This window comes from Sorex fumeus, unplaced genomic scaffold (assembly GCF_029834395.1).
Source record: "Sorex fumeus unplaced genomic scaffold, SorFum_2.1 ptg000153l, whole genome shotgun sequence".
NCBI lineage: Eukaryota > Metazoa > Chordata > Mammalia > Eulipotyphla > Soricidae > Sorex > Sorex fumeus.
This window is the reverse complement of record NW_026606210.1, coordinates 287119-309964: the sequence shown is the minus strand read 5'-3', so window position 1 is coordinate 309964 and position 22846 is coordinate 287119. Positions and strand designations below refer to the sequence as shown.

The window sequence follows — 22846 nt, the reverse complement described above, 5'->3', positions numbered from 1 at the left end:
GACACCTAGATCCAGCCATACCTGAAGCCCTTTCTGCTTGGGTTGGTGTTTTGGGGCACCAGGGCCTGTCTCTCCTGCTAACTGCTGTGTTTCCATGTCCCAGCGCCCAGGGTGGGTGCTACGTGAAGGGAAGTCAGGCGTGCTTGTGTAATGAAAAGCAAACGGGGGCGGGAGGGCTGCACAGTCATTTCTCTCTGCCATCAACAGAGGTCACAACCCTTGAGTGCACACTACTGTCCTGATTGGTCAGTGACCCTTTCAAGAACCCAGGAGTCGTCATGGTCCCATAATTTGAGTAGGGGGACCCGGGCTCTCCCCAGCGCTGCCCATGCCCAGGGGTCTGACCCAGGAGGGGCAGCAGGGCAGATCCTGGCCCTTGATCCCCTTTCTCAGGAGGGTGGGGACGGGACAGGTAAGCAGGCTCCAAGCACGACCAGCAGGTGGCGCCCCGCACCTGGCTCTCCTGGACCCTGTCTGGGAGGGGCAGAGCGAAGGTCCAACCCAGGGGATTAGGGAACACGGATGGTTAGTCCAGGGAGGGGCCCGAGGGCAGGGCAGCCACAGGAGGAACCCAGTCCACCAGCAGAGTGAAAAAGACAGTTGTATTTGATTCACGATAAAACTTACAAAAGGGATTGGGGTGGGGGGGTCCCGCTGCCCCCCACTGCCCCGGCCTGGCAGGCCTCTCAGTGCCTGTCGGACAGGCCAGGGCGCCCAGTCTGGGGTCCCCGCTGGCCATTGGGGCCTCGACGTCGGACGTCCAGCTTGACCTTGGAGGTGGGGCCCTGGGCCAAGAGTCAGTGGGGACGCTGGCACCTTGCAAGGCGGGCCAGGCGAGGTCAGGAGGCTTCGTACCGCTTTCTCCTCCCTTCCGGAGGTCAGGCTGGACCTTCCGGCCCTGGGGGTGCAGGCACTGACCCCCCCACATACACACAAAGTGGCAAACCCAGGAATGTGAGGCGGCTGCTGGTGCTGGGAGGGGCCCCGGCCCCCCGGAACCCAGCGTGGCGCCAGGGGCCTAAGGCACATCGGCGAACCCAGAGGCTCGCTCTGGAGACTGGACAGGCAGCCGCCGCTGGACGCTGGTTCTGCAGAAGGGAGCTGGTGCTGGTGTATTGCTGGGAGGGGGTCGCTCCAGACGCCTGGCCCGGGGGGCGCTTCCTCTGCTGCCAGAGAAGGGCTGAACCTACAAACGGGCCTCAGCACGCAGGCCCCCACGCCTGGGACACGGGGCCACACCCCTGCGCCCGCCACGACCCACAGCAACAGAGGTGGGGGGTCAGAGGTCCGTGACCTTGTTCTCCAGGGCAGCCGCGATCTGGTGGAGGCGGAAGGCCAGCTGCATCTTCTGGGCAGCGGGGTCCTCCTCCAGGGCACTGATGATCTGAGGAGGGAGGCACGTCAGAGCGCGGGCCCAGAGGCAGCAAGGAAGGCCGCCCCAGGCAAGCCCCTACCTCGTCGTAGTACTTCTGCGTGTACTGGTAGAGCTGGTGCAGGGCGACGAGGGTGTTCAGGGAGTCCGTGTGGGCCTGGGAGGGGCACAGACAGGGTGAGCTGTGGGCAGGAGCTGCACCCCAGGGGGCCGACAGAGGAACAAGGAAGGCCCCGCCCACCCCGCTGTGGCCAGTCTGCCCGTCCAGGGAAGGGGCAGCAGGCACCATCCTTACCCGGGAAATCTCTGCCAAGTGCGTGTTCATGTCCTGGTCGCTGACCTGCACCATCTGCCGGACCCCCTTGTAGTAACTGCGGGGGCGGGAGGGGAGGTGGTCACATGGTCACGCAGGGCAGGCAGGGGCGGGGCGGGGCGGGGCGGGGTGGGCGGCACTCACTCCTCCACCATCTTCTTGTACGTGGAGATCTCCTTGGCATAGAGCAGCTTGTTGCTGGGGGAGTCCTGGGGGCGGGGCGGCAGCAGGTAAGAGGGCGGGGTGGAGGTCCGGCCCCAGCACGCCGGAAGCCCCCCGCCCAGCTCCCCAGCCCCCCACGCAGACAGGCCCTGCGCGCCCACTCACTCGGCTCAGCTTGTGCTCGGTGCGCGTGCAGGCGTCCATGAAGGTCTGTGCGATGACCGACAGGGACGCGTCCACCACCTCGTGCACGTGCACGTCGAAGATGAAGTGCGGGTTCTTGAGGATGTTCACCCAGAACCGCAGCGGTAAACTGAGGCAGAGCACCAGGACAGTGAGGAGACACGCCGGTCGGGGCGGGGCGGGGGAGGGGGCGTGGGGGGCGGCTGGGGTGGACCCCACCTGTTGGTCTTCCAGATGTGGATGGTGTCCTCGTCCCGCATGTCGTGCTTCTCCGCCTGCTCGTCCAGGAAGTCGAAGAAGTACTTGACAGCGGGCGGCACGGCGTGCCCCGGCGCCAGCACGCTCTGGAAGAAGTTGTCCACGAACTGCTGCAGTGTGCCCTGGGGGAGACGGGGGCTCAGAGCCTGGGGGGGGTCCTGGGGGGCCGAGCCTGGGGGAAGGCAGGGGATGGGTCCTGGGGGTTCAAGAACCTGGGGGAGAGGAGGGGTCCTGGGGGCTTCAAGAGCCTACGGGGAGGCAGGAGAGGAGTCCTGGGGGTTCGAGAGTCTGGGGTATGGAGGGATGGGGGGCTCAGAGCCTAGGGAAGGCAGGAGAGGGGTGGGGGGCGTTCAAGAACCTGGGAGTGAGGAGGGGCCCTGGGAGAAAGGGGAGGGGTCCTGGGGGAGGCCAGAGCCTGGAGGCAGGCCTGGGAGGGGTCCAGGGAGACAAAGAGCCTGGGAGAGTGGAGGGGTCCTGAGGGGGCTCGGAGCCTGGGCAGAGGCAGGGGCAGGGCCCAGGGGTCAGAGCCACCTTGACGGAGAGGAGGCGCGTCAGGTAGATCTCCGTGATGGCCTTGGTGCGCTCCTTCTCCTTCACGCTGCCGCGCTTGGACTTGCCCTCGTCCACCTCGTCCGTGGGCCGCACCAGGTGCCACACGCGGTTCTCGTCCTCCAGGAGGGCGTGGCCTGTGGGGTCGGGGAAACTGAGGGCCGCGGGCGCGCCAGGGGGCCTAGATCCCCCGATGCTGGCCCAGTGCCAGTGTCCAGGGCGAGAGGCAGGGACTCACGCTCCCCGGGCAGGTCCTGCTGGCTGTCTTCAGGCTGCTGCGAGACGCCCACCTTGGACAGGATGAGGGTGGCTCCGTCCCGGACCTGGGGAGCAGCGAGGTGAGGGTGGGGCGGGGCGGGGGCGCTGACGGTGGGGGCGGGCGGGGCTCTGGGGGGGTGGGTGGCTGAGCTGGGCGGGCCGGGGGCGGGGCTCGGGAAGGGGCAGGGGGTCGAGCTGGGCGGGGGCGGCGCTCACATTGTAGTGCATCAGCGTGTTGATGCGCCTCCAGCGGCCCTCCCGCTGGGAGGTGAGGTCCAGGTCTGACAGGATCTGGGCGGTGGAGCCGGGCCGCCACTCTGTGGAGGACACGGCCCAGCTGACCTTGCTGTAGCAGTGCCCCGCCCGGCCCGGAGAGGAGCCCCCTCCCCAGCCACCGGGCCGCCTGGCGCTCACCTAGAACCACGCTGTCCGCCTTGGGCCAGCGCGAACAGGGCTGCGTGCGGTACACCTGGTCGATGATCTTCTCCTTGACTTGGGAGATGGTGTCGCAGTTGAGGACCTTCACGGGGATGGCGTCGAGCCCCTCGTCCTGGACAATCACACTCACCGTCTGCAGAGGGGGGAAGGGGCGTCTGAGACCCTCGCCCCTGGGGTGGCCGCTGCCAAGCAGCGTGCCACCCACGGGTCCGGAGCTCGCGTGCAGCCCCAGACCACGTGCCCACGAGCTTGGCTGGTGCTCACCAGGGGCGCGTACTCCACATCGTCTCCCAGCAGCCCCGTGTCGTTGAGCGTGTACTTGGCCTTCTTCTGCACAGCGTCCACTGGGCCCTTCTCCACCTGGTGCTTGATTGCCTTGAAGAGCTTGTACAGGGGCTCACCGGCGCTGTCCTGGAAGGGGTGGGGGGTCCCCAGCCGCGTCAGCGCTGCAGCCTCCGGGGGGCACCGCCGAGCGCCCGCCTCCAGTCCCCCAGCGCAAGGGCCCACCTTGAGGTACTGGTACAGGCAGATGGACATCCAGTTGGACAGCATCCGCTCCACCACCGTTTCAGACCTGAGAGCGCAGAGGTCTCGCACTGCCGTCCCAGCGGCCACCCCGCCCCGGCGCCCACCCCGCCCCCCGCCCACGCACCTGCGCAGCATCAGCTTCGGGTTCTTGGCCACCACGTACTGCTCCATGAGCTCGAGGAAGAGGGTGCGCATGATGTCAGTGTAGTACTCCAGCTTCCCGTGCAGTGCCACGGTCAGCAGGGACGCGAAGTAGACCTTGGCCCGAGCGGAGAACTCGCGCTGGTTCTCCAGGGTGTGGATGAACTGCCGGGTGGACCGCGGGGTCAGCTCTGCGCAGCCCTCCACGGCCCGGCCCCTCCCCCACCCACCCACCCACCCACTCCGGACGGGCGCTCACGTTGATGAGGAAAGATTTGCTGTTGAGCAGGTTGGAGAACTGGTAGAGCGCCTGCTCCACGGCCGGCCGCCGGGACTCGGGGATGTCCAGCTTGCCGGTGATCATCACGTCCTTGTCGCCGTCCTTGGAGGGCAGGAAGAAGACGCGGTCGGTGTAGGTCTTGTAGTCCAGCACGGGGATGCCCACCTCATGCACGTCGTTCGTCTGGTCTTCCATCTCGATCATCAGGTCTGCGGGGAGGCGGGGTGAGGAGCTGCCCGCGGCCCCTTGCCCACGCGCCCCGGGCCGGCTCCCGCCCCACCTGTGAACTCCTTCTTGCAGCGGTCCCGCACGCTCTCCTCCAGGCCTTCCAGCTGAGACTTGATCTTCTCGTACTCACGCTCCGCCTGCTGGCTCTTCCTCCTGGGGGTACAGGGAGGTCCTGGGGCCTGGCCAGGGGCCAGACAGGGAAGGGGAGGGGGAGGGGGAGGTGGGGGAGGGCGGGCCACTGCCTGCTGGGACCGCTCACCAGTAGCAGTAGACGGACACCACAATGATCAACACCATGGGCACGATGACCAGTGGTAAGATGAGGCTTAGGGGCACGTCACTGGCCCGTGTGTCATACTCCACACGGCCCAGCACCCACTCCCGGGAGCCGAACTTCACCTGTAGACGGGGCAAAGTGGGCTCAGCACAGACGGGTGTGCCACCCCAGAAGCCAGCGCCCAAGCCCTGGCCCCTGTTCCGAGGCCCGCCCCCAGTGGCGCAAGCACCGCCCGCCCTTGTGGCCCCGCCCATCTACTCAGGCTCACCCCAGCCGCCCAGACCCCGCCCTGGCCCCATGGCCCCGCCCCCTCTACTCAGACCCTGCCCTCAGCAGCCTAGACCCCTCCCATTTACTCAGGCCCAGCCCTGCTCCGAGGCCCCGCCCCATCCCCGCCCTGTGCTCCGCCCCATCTACTCAGGCCCGCCTCCAGCAGCCGAGGCCCTCCCATCTGCTCAGGCCCCGCCCTGCTGAGGCCCCACCCCCAGCGGCCGAGGCCCTCCCATCTGCTCAGACTCCGCCCTGGCCCCATGGCCCCGCCCCTCAACTCAGGCCCTGCCCCCAGCAGCCTAGGCCCTCCCATTTACTCAGGCCCAGCCCTGCTCCGAGGCTCCGCCCCATCTACTCAGGCCCGTCCCCAGTGGCCCAGGCCCTCCCATCTGCTCAGGCCCCGCCCTGCTCTGAGGCCCCGCCCCCAGCAGCCGAGGCCCTCCCATCTGCTCAGGCTCCGCCCTGGCCCCATGGCCCCGCCCCTCAACTCAGGCCCTGCCCCCAGCAGCCTAGACCCTCCCATTTACTCAGGCCCAGCCCTGCTCCGAGGCCCCACCCCCAGCGGCCAGGCCCCGCCCTGCGCCCCGCCCATCTACTCAGGCCCGCCCCCAGTGGCCCAGGCCCTCCCATCTGCTCAGGCCCCGCCCTGCCCCGAGGCCCCGCCCCCAGCGCCCCATCCATGACCCACGCACAATGAACTCAGGCAGGTTGTGCGCTGTATCCCGCTTCTGCCTCCGCTTAGGTGGGGGCTGCACCTCTGGGGGCTCACAATACAGGTCTGTCTCGGTCAGCGTCTTCATGATGCAGCGCTCCGCACCCACAAAGGCCTTGGCCTCCTGCAGCGTCATGGCCTTGTTCAGGTTGGTACCCTGGAAATGGGGTGGGAGGCGGGGTGTCAGTGTCCCCGGCAAGAGCCTGCCACCAGCCCCACCCTGACCTGCCCTGATGGCAGACGCCGAGCCCCGCTGGTCCTCACCCGGGCATGGATGAGCTTGTTGACCTGCTTCTTTACGCCACCTGTGAAGTTCTCGAAGGTGGGGTCAGCCACGTACTCGAAGGCGCCGGCCTCAGTCCTGAGCAGGGCGCGGTGCCCATCCATTTGGATGAGGGCCGTGAGGTTGTAGGCCTCGGGCTCCTCAGGCACCGCGGGGGACAGGAATACGACCTTGGAGTCGTTGTAGAACACGTACTCGGTGCCCACCACCTGCGAGTGAGGCTGGTCAGGATCTGGTGCTTGCTCTCCTCCGAGGGCAGCACCCCAGGGCTCCAGCCATCAGTCTGGGCGCCCCCTGGGCTGACCGTGGCATTTGGGGGGCTCTAGCATCCCCCCATTCTTAGTGACCCCAGGACTGACCGTGGTGGGCTGCAGGGGTCCAGATTCCCGACGCTGCCGCCAGCTCTGCAGGGGCTCTGCGAGCACCACCATGGAGAACTTCTGGATCAGGCTGAAACCCTCCCCGGTGACATTGATGCTCCGGCCGCCACTGGGGGCAGGAACAGACCTGAGTGGGCTCAGCTGCCCCTAGCCCGGGGCCTCCTACCAGCAGGCTGCATGTGTAGGGCATGGGGGCGGGGGCAGAGGGCACTGGCACACCTGACGAAGCTTCGCAAGGGCATGAAGGACCGCAGCACGGGGTTCTCGCGGTAGGTGAAGGTGACGGCAGGGGCAGACACGGGGGAGCCCCCGTAGGAGATCTCTAGGGGCAGCTCTCCCAGTGTTGGCTGTGGGCCGGTGACACACTGCAGCTCGGCTCCAAACTGTGTACTGCAGTGGGGCAGGGTGAGTGTCAGGTGGGCCCCACTGCCTCCACCCCCCGATGCCCCCAAGTCAGGCCAGAGACACCTACACTTTGCAGGGGACACCTCGGATGAAGACCTGCACGTCCTCCTGGGAGCCCGTATCCAGGTGGATGCCACTGATGGTCAGCGTGGTTCCACCTGCCTGTGGCCCCTGCTTTGGTTCCACGCTCAGGGGCTCTGGCTGCTGGGGGAGGGGGAGGCGTGCGTGGAGGGTCAGCACAGGGCCGAGGCTCCCGGGATGGAGGGTCAGCGCAGGGCCGGGGCTCCCCCAGTCCCCCGGCCAGGCACTTACTTGGTATGTGAACTGGACATCTGGTGGCGAGTGGCCAAGCTTCCCGTTGACCTCCACCTCGACGCCCCCCGTGAAGGGTTCCTCTGCTGCCGTGATGACACACACAATCCTGGGGACGGGGGACATTCCCGAGATGCTCCGTGTCCTCTGCCACTGTGGGCTGCCCCATGCCCAGCCCCTGCCTCACACGTCACCCACTCACCGGGTGGACACGGAGTAGCGCTCGGGCTCAAAGTTACAGGTGCGGCCCGCCACAGTCACCCTTTGCACGTCTTGTGCGGTGACGCCCAGGTTGGACCCGTGGATGGTGAGGCGGATACCCCCGCCCAGGGGACCTGTTTCGGGCTGGATCTGCAATGACAGAGCCCAGCTAGCCTGGCGGCAGGGGTGGGAGAAGACGGCGGGTCTGGCTGGGCCACAGCCCCCGCCCAGCCCGGGTGGCACCACGGGGGCATGCGCTCACCCTGGTGATGACCGGCGGTGGGCATTCGGAGGTGGCATTGCTACACTGAGCCTCGTACACGCACCGATTCTGCCCGCCACACCACACGCAGCGGTAGGCGGGGTCGGCTGCCAGGCAGAGGCTGCAGTCACTGCGGCCGAAGGAGCAGTTGTAGAGGGTGACTGCGGAGAGAGCAGGTCGGGAGGCTGCCCACACCCCGTGCCAGGCACCCACAGGGCCTCCCCTGCCTGCCTCCTCCCACTGTGCCCCCCCCACCCCTGCCCACCACTACCCGTCCCCGCCCACCTTGGAGCTTGCTGTCGATGTTCTTGCCGTGGGACTTAACGTACAGGTGCAGGGGTAGTGTCTCATTGGTGTCGTGGGACAGCTGGGGATATACAAGGACAGGCTGTACCCGGGCTACTGTCCACGAAGGCACCCACTGAGCCCCTACGACCAGGAGCCTCTCAGTAACAAACACACATTCACTCACACTCACACAAGTACAAAGTCACGGGACACTGTGCTATGCTTGTCACAGGTACAGACAAGTACAACCGTCACAGGACACACATTCACTCACATAATCAGAAACACAATCACGATGCAATCAGACACTTTCACACAGAGACACATAATCACGATGCAATCAGACACACATTCACTCACAATCACAGACAATCACGATGCAATCAGACACATTCACTTACACAATCAGGCACACAACCATGATGCAATCAGATGCAATTAGATGCACTCAGACACATTCACTCACACAATCACAGACACACACAATGACGATGCAATCACATTCACACAATCAGACACAACCACGATGCAATCAGACACATACACACATTCACTCACACAATCACAGATACACAATTATGATGCAATCAGACATTCACTTACACAATCAGACACGCAACCACAATGCAATGCAATCAGATATACACATTCAGTCACAGATACACAATCATGATGCAATCACACACATTCACTTACACAATCAGACACACAACCACGATGCAATCAGACACACACACATATTCATTCACACAATCACAGATACACAATCACGATGCAATCAGACATTCACTTACACAATCAGACACGCAACCACAATGCAATGCAATCAGATATACACATTCACTCACAGATACACAATCATGATGCAATCACACACATTCACTTACACAATCAGACACACAACCACGAGCAATCAGATGCAATCAGACACACTCACTCACTCACACAGACACACGGTCACGACGCAGTCACAGGACAGACACCATCACTCACGCAGACACACACACACACACACACACACACACACACACGCTCTCAGGCCTCCTCAGGAGGGCGGGGAGACAAGCCACCCCTCTCTGAGCTGCAGGTCACAGGCTGCCCCGGGCCTGCCAGCAGCCGTGTCCACCCGGGGGCGGTACCTTTGGGGTCCGGAAGGAGAAGACGCCCGTCTCCTGCAGGCTCACTGGCACCTCGAACCCGAGCAGCTCGCTGCCCACATGCAGGGAGGAGGCCTGCGGACAGCCCAGTCAGAACCCTGTGGGCTGCCCCACCCACAGCCCCCCTCGCCCAGGGGCAGCTCTGCAGCCCTTCCTGCCTGGAGCCCGAGGGCGCCCCACCCAGTTCCTCTCCCCAGCTGTGCTATGCAGCTCTGGTTGGCCACTCTGAGCTGAGCAGGTGGGTCTGAGCAGACCAGCCAGGCCGGCCCAAGCCCCTCACAGCCCCCACCTTCGCTGTGTCCAGGTTCTGGCCCTGGAAAGTCACGTCCGTCTCATGGTTCATGGGGATGACCAGCGGGCTGGGGTTCAGGAACTGGGGACAGTCGCGCTCCTGGAGGACAAGGGCGGGTCAGTGCTGCCTGGGTGAGCAGCGCAGCCCTTGGCCCCCCGCCTCGGGGCGAGCAGGACGCCCCTCGCTCAGGGGGCGCCTCACCATGTGGGGGCGGATGACACCGTCCTCGGCGCTGAGGGAGGCCTCCCGGCACTCATGGTAGCGCAGGTCCCACTGGCAGGTCCACTGGTTGCTGGCACAGGAGATGCACCTGCAGGAGAGAGGAGATGGGGGCGTGGCCGGACACGGTGGGCGTGGTCACCCACGACGGGCGGGGCCGCACTGTGTGGGCGTGGCCGGGCACGGTGGGCGTGGTCACCCACGACGGGCGGGGCCGTGCTGTGTGGGCGTGGTCGGACACAGTGGGCGTGGTCACAGTGTGTGGGCGGGGTTGCTACGTATGAGCGGGGCCGAGGCGGGCACACTCACGGCAGGTTCTTCTCCAGGCTCATGGCCTCCCGGCAGTCGTAGAAGGGGTACAGGTGGGAAGTGAGGAAGACATTGCCGTGCTTAAAGAGGAGCTGGATGCTCACGTCCACGTGGTCTGTGACACGCAGGGGGAGGCCGTGTCAGCTGGGGGCAGGGAAGCCTGGCACTGCTCCCCCCCAGTCCCACCCTGCTGGCCCCGTGCAGCCCGGAGGCCAGGAACTGAGGCCAGGCACTGAGAGACCGCTTGGGGCAGGGCGACGCAGCATCAACGGCAGGCGTAGGGGCCACTTCCGGCCCAGCTGTGCCCTTCTCGTGCCCGCTGCCACTGGGCCTCCATGCCCACCAGATGCCTCAGACATCACTGCATTGTCTGCCACGGCCTCAGGACCAGAACAGGTGGCGCAGCTGCTCTGGCCTCGGCACAGCCCCGCCCCTGTGTCCCCTGGGCATGGCTAGGGTGGGGCCTCTGCTGGCACCCAGAGGTGCCAAGCGGAAAGGAATGAAGAAGCAGGAAGGAAGGTCCCATGTGAGGGAGGGTGGGGCTCACCTTGGCCGGGCAGCGTGGGCGGAATGCTGTTCGGGGAGTAGCAACCCACTGTGTCCCCTTTCACTCGGGCAGGCTGGGGTGGGGAGTCCCCGAAGTGGCACAGCAGCTCATCCTCCTCACTCAGGGCCGGGAGGGGGCTGATGGTCAGGAAGACCTGTAGGAGGGCAGGGGGCTTTCACAGCCTGTCTGTGCCAAGACCCTGCCCCCCCACACACAGCCTCCCAAAGGTCGCACCTCGCCCTGGGCCCGCCGACTCATGTTCTGAGGCAGTGCCCCGGTGATCGTCACGCATGACTCGGCTCGGCTCCATAGCCAGTGGCCCTGCTCGGCAGCCCAGGGGCACTCAGCCCTCCTGGTACACCTGGAGGGCAGGAGGAGTTGCAGTGCCAGCCCCGTCCCCCAGAGCAGTGCCCTGGCCCCGCCCCGCCCTGCACTCACCGTCCCTCGGCGACACACCAGCCACAGTAGGGGTCCTGTGAGCTGTGGCACTGGGCACAGGTGGTATAGCTCTGACACTCCTGCACCGGGAGCCGGAACACCTGGGGACAGGCGCGCGTCTCGCACACTCTCCCAGAGGGACCCCCCCTTGTACCTCTGAGCAGAAGGGCCTCAGCTACGGGTGAGGGGAACGCCAAGGGCAGGAGGGAAACTGGGGACATTGATAGAGGGAAGTGGACACTGGTGCTGGAACACTGGACACCGGAAACTCAAGCATGAATGACTTTATGATTCATGGTGACTCAGTTATTAAAAAACAAACAACCCCTCAGAAAGCAACAGGCAGAAAATGCCCAGCAGGGCCTATGTGGGCATGGCAGCTCAGGGCACAGGAAGCCACAGGGCCGATCTGGCTGTTTAGCCTCCCGGGCACTGCTCAGGCCACAGGAGGGCCTCCAATACCAGCCCCCCGTAAGCCAAAGGGTCTGGCTCCATGCCGTGCTTAGAGTCCTGGTGGCCTGTCCCCTCCTCTCCCCCCTCCTCGTGGCCCCTGTTGCTCCCTGCAGCCCACTTACCTTGTCTTGAGTGATGGTGTACAGGCTGGCATTGTCCGCGGACAGCACCAGGTCCTGCTTGATCTTCTTATTGATCTCCACGAGGATGGAGCCATACTCAGCAGAGGTACCGTCGGGGGCGAGATACACCTGCAAGCACAGGGCTGGTCCTGGAGGGGTGCCCGCTGCCGCACCCCCACCCCGGGCTGCCCACTGGCCCCTGCCTCACCTTGAGGATCCGGCCGTCCGAGGTGCCCAGGAAGGCCACGGTGTGGCCATTCTCGGAGGCCACCGTCACAGCCGTCAGGTTGAGGCCCCCGCGCTGCAGCACTGCTGTGGCCGTGAGCCCATCCCGGCTGCCCAGTGGGTAGGGCAGGTGCTCTGAGCCGCATCGGAAGCTCTCACTGGCCATCTAGGGACCAAGGTGTCTGTCGGCAGCGGGTCACTAGCTGGGTCCCCAGGAATGAGAGCCCGCCTGCCCAGAGCTGCACACCCAATGCCAGACCTAGGCTGGCCAGGGCTGTGTGCACGCGTGCGTGCATGTGTGTGAGCGTGTGAGCACCCCCTCACCACCACCTGCCCCGTCCCCGGGAAGGCGCAAGCCCCACCTGCCCGTGGCCGCCGCACTGGATCTCGCCGTGGAAGGGTTTGTAGAAGGTGTCCCGGCCGGCCTCGCGGGAGCCTGTGTAGCAGGCTTCCCGATTGGCCTCCATCTTCTGGTGGACCTGGTCCAGCGGGAATAAGCAGAGGCCGGCCCGGGGCCCCCCGCCACCGCGGCCCTCGAGAGTGAAGAGTGTGTAGAGCACCAGGTTGCCCTCCGGGGCTGCCACGGAGGCGGCCAGGCAGGTGGCGAAGGCAGGGTTGGGGTCCAGGCCAGGGCCGGGGTCCAGGCACCGCAGGTCCATTTCCAGGTAGGAGTAGTAGAAGGGGTCATGCTTGCACATGCGTGCCAGCAGCGTGCGGTTGCGTGGCGGGTGCTTGTCCTGCTGGTTGAAGACGAAGAAGACGTAGAAGCCGTCCTCGAAGGCGGCCACGAACTGCTGGGTGTTGCTGGACAGGTAGCCGGCCTTGTAGGTGGCGTGGTCCGTGTAGGCCTCAAAGGCCTCCCTGCCCTCCTTGCGGTCCAGCAGGCGGGTGCTCACGATGATGCCGTTGTCGTGCGGCCCGTTGCCCTTGCCCACGAACAGCACGCGCTCGCTGCCCACGCCCGTGGCGCCCACCAGCCCCACGGTGGCCACGCCCTCGTCGTTGCTGGCCACGAAGGACTTCTCCCCGCTGCCGTCCTCGTAGAAGAGCCGCGTGGAGATGTTACTCAGCGCCCGCAGGGCACAGATGCCCTTGAAGAGGCTGCCGCACTCCACCAGCCGCTGCCCGGGCGGGTCCAGCAGCAGCAGCTGGTTCACGTTGTCAGTGGGCACGGCCTCGTGGCACTGGCTGGGCTCGATGGGGGGCGTGCACTTCTTGTTGTCCCGCGCGGGGCCCGTCGTCGCCTGCTGTTGCAGGGTCAGGTCTGCGCCCAGCTGGTAGAGAGTGTTCACAGCGCCCAGGTACACCACCCCCGATGCCCCGTCCACCGCCAGGTGGTTCAGCTCCGTCTCGCTTTGGAAGAACAAGTTCCGGGGCCGCAGGCCCATGCTGGGGCCCACCAGGCCCAGAAGCATCAGGGCCCAGAGCTGCAGCGCCATGGCCCCTGGGACCCTGCAGGAGAGCGGAGGGTCAGGGAGTGGCAGTGCCTGCCAGCCCCCACCCGATGTACCACAACAATCTGCCCGGAGGGCTGCGGCCCCGTAAGAACCCTCGGGCTCAGCTGATGCTGTTCCTGTGTGTCTACCACCAGGCCAAGCTTCCAGGGCCCGGGACACCTTCTCCAGGAAGTCTGCCAGGCATCCCTGCAAGCTTTGGGTTCCGGGGTGGGGGGCAGTGCCCTAGAACCCAGCCTCAGGCTGACAGACCCCGGACATCAAACAGTGGGCCACAGCCCTGCTCTACACAAGGCCTTGCTGCCCGGCCAGACACAGGGCCTGGGGCAGGGGCGGGAAGCAGCCCAGCCGGAGGCACACTCACACTATTTATAGCCTTCCCAGAGGATCACAGAAGAGGCCCAGCGGGGGCCATCCTGCTGCCCCCAGGCACACAGGAGTGAGGACAGAGGCTAAGGGCTGTCCTGCCGAGGCCTGGACCCTGCGGGCAGGCGTCCAGCACAGACTGAGCCATGAGCTGGTCCCTGTGCACAGGACAACACCCGGGGTCCCATGGAGCAGAAGGCTCAGAACCCAGCCTGTGGGGCTCTGCTTGTTGAGAAGGGCGCTTCTGGGAGGCCTGGGGGCCCGGGGGCCTTGCTCTGTGTGGCCCAGGTCCCTGTCCCCACCTGGGTGACAAGTCAGTGACACCGAGAGCTCTGGCCTAGCCATGTGCCCTGACGGACGGCAAAGGAGGCCGGCCTCCACGCCTGTACATCTGCTCCCTCCTCTTGGTCCCTCCCTGAGCCCAGGGGCAGATGTGTGCTGGGTGCCGGGGGTCCCACACCAGCTGGGCCCCTGCTCTGGGCCAGCCCCGGGTGCATCCTGGGAGCCCCATTTCTCTGTTGTACCCTGCTGCGTTTGCCCACAGAACTGCTTCATCCTGGCAAGCCACCCCACCCCCCACCCCGAGCCTACCCACCTCACCACCACGGGCTGGCTGCGGTGTCCTGGAGGGGACAGCAGAGACAAGGACGGGCATGGGGTGCCCGTCGTGGGGAGAGTTCCACACTCCCCACGGGATCTCGGGCTGCAGTTTCAGGGAACCCAGTGGGGTGGAAGCAGAGGGCCGCGCCCCCCTCCCCGCCCCACCCTTCCCTCCCAGCCAGGGGCTGGCTCCACACCCTTTTCCAAGGGCCCAAAGTCCACGAGGCAACAGCAACGGGCTGCCCAGAGGGGGAAGGGGTCTCTTGGGTGAAAGCAAGGCCGCCCTGGCTCGTCCGCTCAGCTCACCGCGGCCGTTCCTCAGTCCCTCAGCCTGCTCACTCGGGCCCAGCTCCGCCTTCACGGCCGCGGGGAGCGGGAATGAAAGGAATGTTCTGGGCGCAAGGAGGGAGGGGAGCAGGCGGGGCGCTGCAGAGGAGGGGCGCGGGGGCGGCAGGGGGGCTCGGTCAGGGCGGAGGGTAGGGACCAGGTGGCCACCAGGCCTGGAACCTGAGCAGATCCAGTGGGGGGGGGGGACGTCGTGCAGGAAATGCTCCCCCACCCTGCCACTGTCTCTGCCAGGACCAGCCTGACCGCCCTCCAGACCTCCTCCAGCTCTCGGATTCTCGCCCCAGGATCCCTCAACTCCAGGTCGAAGGGGCTCCCGTCTGTCCCGCCCTGCCCAGGGGCACAGGGTCACCCACCTGACCCATGGCAGGGCCCTGCCAAGCGCCGGGCGCCTGGTACGGTCACGGTCACAAAGGGTCATGGAGCTTCCTGCCTCCAGGGTTCCTGGAACGGAGCTTCCTGTTTTGAAGGCAGCCCAGGGACCCCCGGGTGCAGCAAGGGGATTTCCTAAGGGCATCAGCTGGCTCAAGTCCCGAGTACACTTCCAAGAAGTCACCCAAACTCCGCAGGCCGGGAAAGTGGACGGGCTCCCCCCCTCCCGCCCCTGCCCCCTAAAACAACCAAGCTCCCTGCCTGCGTGTTCCCCAGTAAGGCTGAATGGGCAGTGCTGGGCCCCGTCGGACCAGAATAACCCCCAGGACAAGAGCACGGCCAGCGGGAGCCCCTCTGGGCCTGGCTGAACTCCATGGGCCCCCACTCACCGAGGCTCCAGGAGTCTTGGTTAGTCTCCGCTCTGGGCCAGCATGGAGGCTCTCTAGGAAACAGGACAGATGGTCTCACGCTGCCCCCACACAGCCTTGCCACCCTGGACCAGTGGACCCCACGCCCAGGCCCTCGCGCTCGCAGAGGTCAAAGGAAGAGGGAGCAGGATAAGGGGCAGCTGCCTTCCGTTCGAACGCGATAGCAGGCACCTGCCCTTTTAAAGCCAGGTCCATGTATCAGCTTGATTAAAATAAAAGCTGCTGGGCGGGGTGGGGGGTGGGGGGGCAGAGCTCTGCAGGAGACCCTCCCCACCCCCAACAAAAGAAAAACTCCCTGAAAAATGAGCAAACCCATGACCCCACAGTTCTACTTACTAGCTGTGTGACCTTGGGCAAGTTACTTAGCTTCTCTGAGCCTCATTTCTCGGTCTGTGAAACGGAGACAGTCAGAGTGAACCCCGGGGTAAGGACAGACCATCTTTGCAGGAAGCCACAGGTGGCTGTTACACTGTAGCACGCAGCCAGGCTTGCCATTTTGTATCTGCGCATCCCAGAAACTCCCCAATGCGTGCCCAGGAGCTCACTTCACAATAGTTTGGTCAGAGTATTTGGCAACCACCCAGGCCCCTGGACAGCTGCCAGGCAGCCCCGCAGGATGACCGGGGCACGGGTTCCAGGGACCTCCACGCCGTGGGTGTGTGCATGGACGCAGTTTAATTGCTGATTTCCTCCTAATCAGCTGGGATTAGGCTAGGTCAGAAACTTCGCTCGTTAAAGGGGAAAAACTCAGAGCACGCCTCATCCCAGGGCTAAATAACTTCCGTGCCCGCTGTCCACCCCCAGCCCCACTCTGCCTCGCTGACCCTCCGACCGCCTCTCCTAGTCTGTCCCCCTCCCAAGGCCCGGCTGTGTTCTCTCCGCCCTGCAGGAGGGACTCGTGGCAGGTCCGAGAAAGAGCAGGGCGGGGGGGTGCCTATTTGTACACCTGGACCAGGGGCTGAGCCGGGAAGGGTTAACCCTGGCCCTGTTGGCTTGCGGCCTGGTGTGGGGTGAGAGTGTCCTTTTGCCCCGGCACTCAAGGCAGCCTTTGTGGAAGGGGCAAAGGCCAGTCCACAGGCAAACTCAGGGCCAGCCCCAAGTGGCCAGGCCTAAGCACCCCATGAGAAAGTGGGGACCTGCCCACCCCCAGACCTCAACAGCAGAGAGGGGGCGTGTGAATGCAGGATACCCCCTCAGCGCCCCTCAGAGGACCCCTCCCACATACACGCCCCTCCGAGGACCCTGACTCACGTGTCCCTCCCAGGGCCCCTGGCTCCCTCCAACCCTGCATTTGCCCCACGTGTGCAGGCTGGTGGTTTGTCCCTACCAGACACACCTTCCTGAGCGCACAACCCTCCAGGAAGGACATGTCACAGGCCCCGCCGGCTAGGCTGGGTCTGCCTCTCCGAGGGCCCAAGACTGCCCCCGGAGGTCTCCCTCCTGCCCAGTGAACCCTGCATCCCACAACTGCCCCCCCCCCCCATTCTGCCACTTCCACCGGCCTCAGAAGATTACCAAGCTGTGGGGACCCCACCTGTCACACCCAACTGCCCCGCGCTCTGCCCTCAGTGACTCAGTTTCCCCCACTGCACCCCTCTGTGGGTGGCTGTGGGGCAGGAGCACAGAGAAAGGGGTCTCAGGTGCCCCAGATCCTGGTGCACCCCCTCCACGTCAGCCTCCTGGTGGGGTGCACATGCCTTCGTCCAGGGCCCGGGAGGGGTAGCACAGGGGACTTCTGTCCTGCAGGCTTCCCCTCCCGAGTCAGAGCGGGAAGCAGGGTGAGGCCCTGGCACAGAAGAGGAAGGGGGTGCCCTTCCTGTAATACCGCTGAGAAGTGCGGGCCGAGCCGGCGCAGAGGAGTGGCGCGCGGAGACGCAGGGCCGAGGGGAGAGGAGGGTCCCCCGTGCCAGCCCCGCGCGGGCCCTGCATTGTGGGGGGCGTAGGGGGGCGCCTCGCCGCCGCTCGCCTCCCCTCCCCTGCCCTCCCCCGCAGGCAGCTGGCAGCCGGGCCGGCTCACAGAAGATGCAAATGTGCAATTAGCCGGGCGCGCGCGGCCAACGGGGACAGCCAGGCCAGACGCCCAGGGCCGGCGCGCGGCTTCCAAACAAGCGCGAGGGAGGGGCGCGCGACTACCTGGGGACCCCCGGCGGCTCCTCCGCCGCCGCCCGCGACCCGCAGCCCCGACCTCCGGCGCCGGCGCGGGGTCACGTGGCCCGGCTGGCTCACCTGGACGCAGGCGCCCGCACCCGACTCACCTGGGACAGGCGCCGCGGCCGCAGGGGCGGGGCGGGGCGGCCCCGGGACCCACTGACGTCCCGGCCTTGCGTCAGCGCCTCCCACGGGACCCGCCCGCCTGCACAGGTGACACCGCCCTCCACCGGCGCCGCCACCCCCGCCCCACCGTGGCCCCAAGCCCATTGTCAGGCCACTTCCTCAAGGCAGCATCCAGTCCCTGGTGGCGATGAAGGTAGGGCTGAGCCCACAGACGTGTGTGTGGGGGGGTCCCCTGCCCCTCCACCTGGGGCCCTTGCCCGGGGCACCTCAGGAGCTCAGTCCTGAACCTTCCCAGCCCCTCCACGGCAGCTCTCTGCAGGCACCCTCTCAGACCAGGACACCTGTGGCCGGCTGCCACTGACCCCTCCCGACCCAATCACTGCCTGACCACCAGGACGCTTGATAGCAGAACTTGGATGGTCCCTCACTCCGGGGAGGGCTAGGGGCCCCGCCCCCAGGCCCAGGACAGGACAGGGGTCCAGGCAGCTATGTACGCACACACGCCCTCAGCCTCCCTGTCCAGCACCCACAGATCACGGGAGCCCCCTCCCCCCACCCCACGTACACACGCGCAGCCCATGCCAGACCCAGGAGTGGCTGGAGTAATGGCAGGCATTTCCAGGGAGTGGGGCGGCCCCTCCCTGGCCAGTGCTCTGCCGTGACTGGCCCAAGGGCTGGTGCGATGGCAGGTGCGAGCCCCCCTTTATGGCCCCCCATGGAGCGCCAAGAGGGACAGGAAGAGGAGGCAGAGGCGAGGGAGAAGCTGGAATCGCAGCCTGCACAGGCAGGTGGCGGGGGGGGGGGGGGGGGGGGGGGGGAGGGGGAAGACAACGGGGACGCGCGACCAGTACGGCCTCTGCTTCCCCTGCCCCCCACCTCTGCAAGCCCACCCCCAGCTGGCCCGGCGCAGCACCCCAGCCTGCGGCAGGGGGGTGTGGGGAGCACGGGGTGGGATGAGGAGCAAAGCCTGTAATCTCCCCATCACTGTCAGAGCCTCGGCGGTCACCCCAGCCTGTCTCCTCCACCAGGAGCGAACCCCACAATTAGCCAGGGGCACTCTGCCAGGAGGGCCTGCCAGCCACCACTCACACGGGACTGCACGTGTCCGCACATGTGTGAACACACATGACCGCGTGCGCAGTGACCTCACACACGAAAGTGTGCACGAGGCCTCAGGTGTGGACACATGCGAAGGTACATGTGCATATATATGCCAGCACTGCACAAGCACCCGTGACCACATTGCACACACGAGAGCTCAGAGACAGACACAGGGTCACGCCGTGCAGGCACACGTGTATCATGCTGGCCCTGGCTCAACGTCTCTGCGACACGGAACTGCAGACCCCGTGAAGGAAGAGCAGAGCCCAGAGCTAAGGCCTGGAAGATGGTGGCAGGGGAGGTCCTGGTGGGACCCAGTGCTGGTGAGGCCTGGAGTGGCCCTGCTGAGCAGGGCAGGCTGCAAGGAGGAGGCGGCGGCGGCCGGCATGTGGGAGACCGTGGGGCGGGGCCATCTGATCAGAGGCAGCAGTGGAGCTTGGTCGGGGTGCGGCCGAGACTGGCGAGGGGTGTGAGGTGCCGAGCAGAGCATGGAGACCAGGCAAGGGGTGGGGCAGCAGGCCGGGCCCACGGGAGCGATACCGGCAGGGGGGTGGTGGCGGGGCAGGGACCAGGGCGTCCTGGGGAGGGTGGCACAGATGCAGCCTTTCCCCTGCCCACGTGCGGCCCGAGGCCAAGGTGAGCGCAGGAAGTGAAGTCCTCCAGTCCCTTGCTGTTGGGCACACAGCTGGGCGGGGAGGCGGGCTCTGCCCCCACACCCTGCACCTCTACAAGTATCTGGGGTGGGGGGGGAGGCTGGAGCCTCCTGTCGGCAGCTGCCGGCCCTCGGCAGCTGCCCCACCCCTGGGCCAGGGGGAGGATGGCACAGGCCCTGCCACTGTCCCCGCACGCAAAGCTCCCACATTGGGCGCGTCCCGGTGCCACCTCCTCAGCGAGGCCCCTACACTGGGCAGGGCGACTTGGGGGGTTGGGGGGGACATGCAGGGTCCGCAGGCCGGAACTGTCCCAGCCACCGGCACTGTTGACACAGGTGGCCTTCTGGGAGACAGACATCAAGCCAGCTTCTTTCCTGCCTCCCAGCCCGGCCCAGCCCCCAGGCGCCGTCGGCTGACAACAGGGCTTCTCCGGCCCCGCCCGGGGAACTGTGGGCCTGGGTGCCAAGGGCCCCTCCACCCACGCCGGGACCAGCCTCCGCCCGGAAGCTGGAGAAAGCTGGGCTCACCCAGGCTGCAACCAAAGGCGCCCTTCTCCCCTGCACCAGGCCAGGCTCCACATGGCAGCAGAATGGGGAACTGGTGCTTTCAGAGCTTCGGAGCTCTCCGGGGCTCCGTGCCAGCCAAGCTGGGGGCCTGCTCCCGGCCCAGACACACTCCCCACTGCCGTGGGCACCAGGGGGCATGGGGTGGCTGTGCAGGGGCCCTCCCCCCACCCTGCCCAGCTGTCCCCACTGCACTCTGGGCGTGCAGGTCAGTCAAAGGCCGCCCCCAGGGAGGGGGTACCGGGCGAGGCGGCAGAGGCCCATGGGGCCGGCAAGCTCCCTGCAGCAGAACCAAACAAGCTCTCTGCCTGGTCGGCAGGGGTCAGGCCTGTGAGGGGAAGGATGGGCACAAGCCCCCAGAGAAAGGGGAAATGCAGGAACCAGGACACACCTGTGGGTGCTGGCTCCACAAGCCAGCAGCCCCACCCCCCTTGGCCCCAGACCCCCATGTCACCCTGGTCACCTTGCTTGCCACCTCACTGTCTCCCAGGGGCAGCTCCTTCGAGGGAAGAAAAGGGCCCCCAGCCTGCAGCTCACGAGGGAGGGAGGGTCAGCCGGGGCTCAGCAGAGCTCAGAAGGGGCCCTGAACACCGGAACCCCGTGGAGACTGACACGCCGTGGAAGGCCCGTGGTAGTCCTGGCAGAGCCCGTCCCGGGTGGCGGGGGGGGGGGCACCATATGGCCCCTCCTGGGGCTGCCGCCCCCTGCTCAGTGCCTTCCACTCCAATCTCTTCCGCTCCACTCCCCTGGGTCGGGGCCAGCCCTGGGCTTCCTGCGCTCGGCCAGCTGCCAGACGGCCTGCGGGGGTCCCTTCAGGGGCTGCTGGGCTCGTGCCCACCCAGGCCTAGACCCGGGGCTGGCCAGAGCTGGGACGGAGGCGGGGATGGCCCCTTCTCTGCCTCCACTTCCTCACTCAGGGGCAGTGCTGCGTGGCCAAGGGGGTGGGGTGTGGGCTGGCTGGAGGGAGCCTGCCGCCGGCAGCTGGTCTCTAGGGGGCAGAAGGGCAACATGGGGTCCACTGAGGCAGGCGCCCCGCCCTGGGCAGCGCCAGCACCTGCTGGCTCTCGGCGGGAAGCCCCAGTGAGTCACTGGGGTGCGTCTCTGCTGGAGGCCCTGAGAGCACCGTGTGGAGGTTCTGGGGAACATGGGGTCCTTCGCTGTCCTGCAGACCCTGTCTGTGGTCCTTCTGCACCCACCTTCGGACAGGGGCACTCGGGCCACCCCAGCTGGCTGGCTCAGCAGGGCCTGCTGGGGCCCACTCAGGCTCAGCCCGGGGTGCCCCTGCCGCCGGGCCGACCGGTTGGAGCAGCCGCGCAGAGGAGGAGCAGCGATGCCTGGACTTGCCCGGCCCCCCCTGGGGCTCTCCACCCACGGCCCGGAAGTGGATCCCTCTCCCACGCCACGGCCCCCCCTTTGGTGGCTGGACATGGCTGGGTAATCCAAAATAATTCCTCCTGGCAGGCGGCCGGCGGGAGGGGACTCACATTCTAGACCCTGTTTGTCTCGGAGACGCCCCTCTCCCGGGGAGGAGGGCCCACCTGCAGCTCCCTGTGCCCTCGGCGGACCCCCTAGACCCAGTCCAGCCCCCACCAGGAGAGGCCCCCACCGCGGAGGGGGCATTGCCGCCTCCTGCCGCCTGTCCTGGGGAAGAAGTGCAACCCGAAGAGCAAGCACAGCTCTGCAGCCCCCAGGACCCAAACCATCTCCCTGATTTGGGGGTCCCGCCTCACCCCCAATCCTGACTCCCGCCCGGGCCTTGCTGGGTCCTACTTCCTTTCCCAAGTTTCTGGGAGGCCTATTGACGTGGCAGGAAACTTCGGGGCCCTTGGGCTTGGAGAATCTCCAATCTGTCAAGGACCCAGGGCCCCCCAGGGCCCCCCCAGGAGAGCTGCAGGAGCAAGACTCGCAGGGATGAGGGGCAGAGCCCGGGCACTGCGCGCACAGGCAGGCGCCCAGCCCGGCGCTGGGACTTCCGGGGACTCCGGCTGTCCCCCCAAACACCACTCCAGCAACAACACAAACAAGCGCAGCCCCCGCCCGCGGCTGCAGGCCCACGGGGGCGCAGGCCTGGGCCCCGGGGCTTCACGGCTCCCCGCGGGGGCGCCGGGGATCCCCACGCCCCCCGACGCGCAGCCCGCACCCACCTCCCAGCGCCATCAGGCCTGGACGCGGGCGCTCCGAGCGGTGGGGCCCGCGCCCGCCCCCGGGACCGCGGGGCGCAAGTCTGCGCTCGGGGAAAGTGCGGGCCTGGCGGGGGCCGCGCGCGCCCACCCGGCCCCGCGCGCCCACCCGGCCCCGCGCGCCCACCCGCGCCCCGCGCCCCGCGCCCGCGCTCGCCCCCGCGCACCGCCCTGCGCCCCGGCCCGGCCCCGGCCCGGCCCGGCCCGGCCCGGCCCGGCCTGGCCGCCCCCCGCGCCCCGCGCCCCGCGCGGTACCTGCACGTCCGCCGCCGCCGTTCGATGGCGCCCGGGCCGCGATCGGCGCTGCGCTCCGGCCCGCGCCGCTGCCATGGAGACCGGCCTTTGTGTGGCCGAGGAGGGGCCGGAGCGCGCGGGAGCAGCCGGCCCCGCCCCCGCCGGCGGGGAGGGGGAGGGGAGGGTGGGGGCGGGGGAGGGGCGGGGCCGCGGGGAGGGGCGCCGAGGGAGGGGCAGGGGCGCAGGGCGGAGGGGGCGGGCCGGGGGAGCGTGGGGAGGGGAGGGGAGGGGAGCGGGCACGGGCGGCCCGGGTCGCGCGGCCGGCGGGGTGTGGGGTGGCGGCCGTGCCCTGCGGTGCTGGGGCCCCGGGGAGCCCCAGCCGGGGGCCCGCAGCCTCAGGTTCCCTGTGCACCG

General features: G+C 67.0%; 1 protein-coding gene across 1 annotated transcript; it reads right to left on the bottom strand.

Moving 5' to 3' along the window:
- Nucleotides 1–589: 589 nt before the first annotated feature.
- Nucleotides 590–22584, bottom strand: PLXNB2 (plexin B2). The gene is made up of 38 exons (XM_056107044.1): nucleotides 22454–22584; nucleotides 15764–15817; nucleotides 15389–15441; nucleotides 12225–13314; nucleotides 11846–12028; nucleotides 11638–11766; nucleotides 11063–11163; nucleotides 10859–10985; nucleotides 10625–10778; nucleotides 10078–10192; nucleotides 9751–9859; nucleotides 9547–9648; nucleotides 9240–9332; nucleotides 8098–8179; nucleotides 7813–7973; nucleotides 7552–7700; nucleotides 7350–7458; nucleotides 7105–7241; nucleotides 6852–7022; nucleotides 6612–6741; nucleotides 6234–6461; nucleotides 5950–6126; nucleotides 4970–5109; nucleotides 4763–4863; nucleotides 4462–4691; nucleotides 4186–4367; nucleotides 4041–4107; nucleotides 3798–3944; nucleotides 3510–3666; nucleotides 3312–3412; nucleotides 3076–3160; nucleotides 2820–2974; nucleotides 2250–2410; nucleotides 2013–2160; nucleotides 1830–1894; nucleotides 1668–1743; nucleotides 1455–1529; nucleotides 590–1384 (listed from the first exon to the last, which is right to left on the bottom strand). Exons 4-38 carry the CDS (start codon nucleotides 13299–13301, stop codon nucleotides 1280–1282), a joined length of 5529 nt encoding a protein of 1842 aa, XP_055963019.1. The 5' UTR covers nucleotides 13302–13314; nucleotides 15389–15441; nucleotides 15764–15817; nucleotides 22454–22584; the 3' UTR covers nucleotides 590–1279.
- Between the last annotated feature and the right edge of the window lie 262 nt (nucleotides 22585–22846).

Bases quoted from the DNA above. Each gene is read 5' to 3' on its own strand.
- PLXNB2 (XM_056107044.1), bottom strand. From the start codon at position 13,301: ATGGCGCTGCAGCTCTGGGCCCTGATGCTTCTGGGCCTGGTGGGCCCC. The intron at 9,649-9,750 runs GTGAGGCGCCCC...CTTGTCCTCCAG, and splicing joins GTGTCATCCGCCCCCACATG to GAGCGCGACTGTCCCCAGTT. The intron at 3,667-3,797 runs GTGAGCACCAGC...CCCCCTCTGCAG, and splicing joins ATGTGGAGTACGCGCCCCTG to ACGGTGAGTGTGATTGTCCA.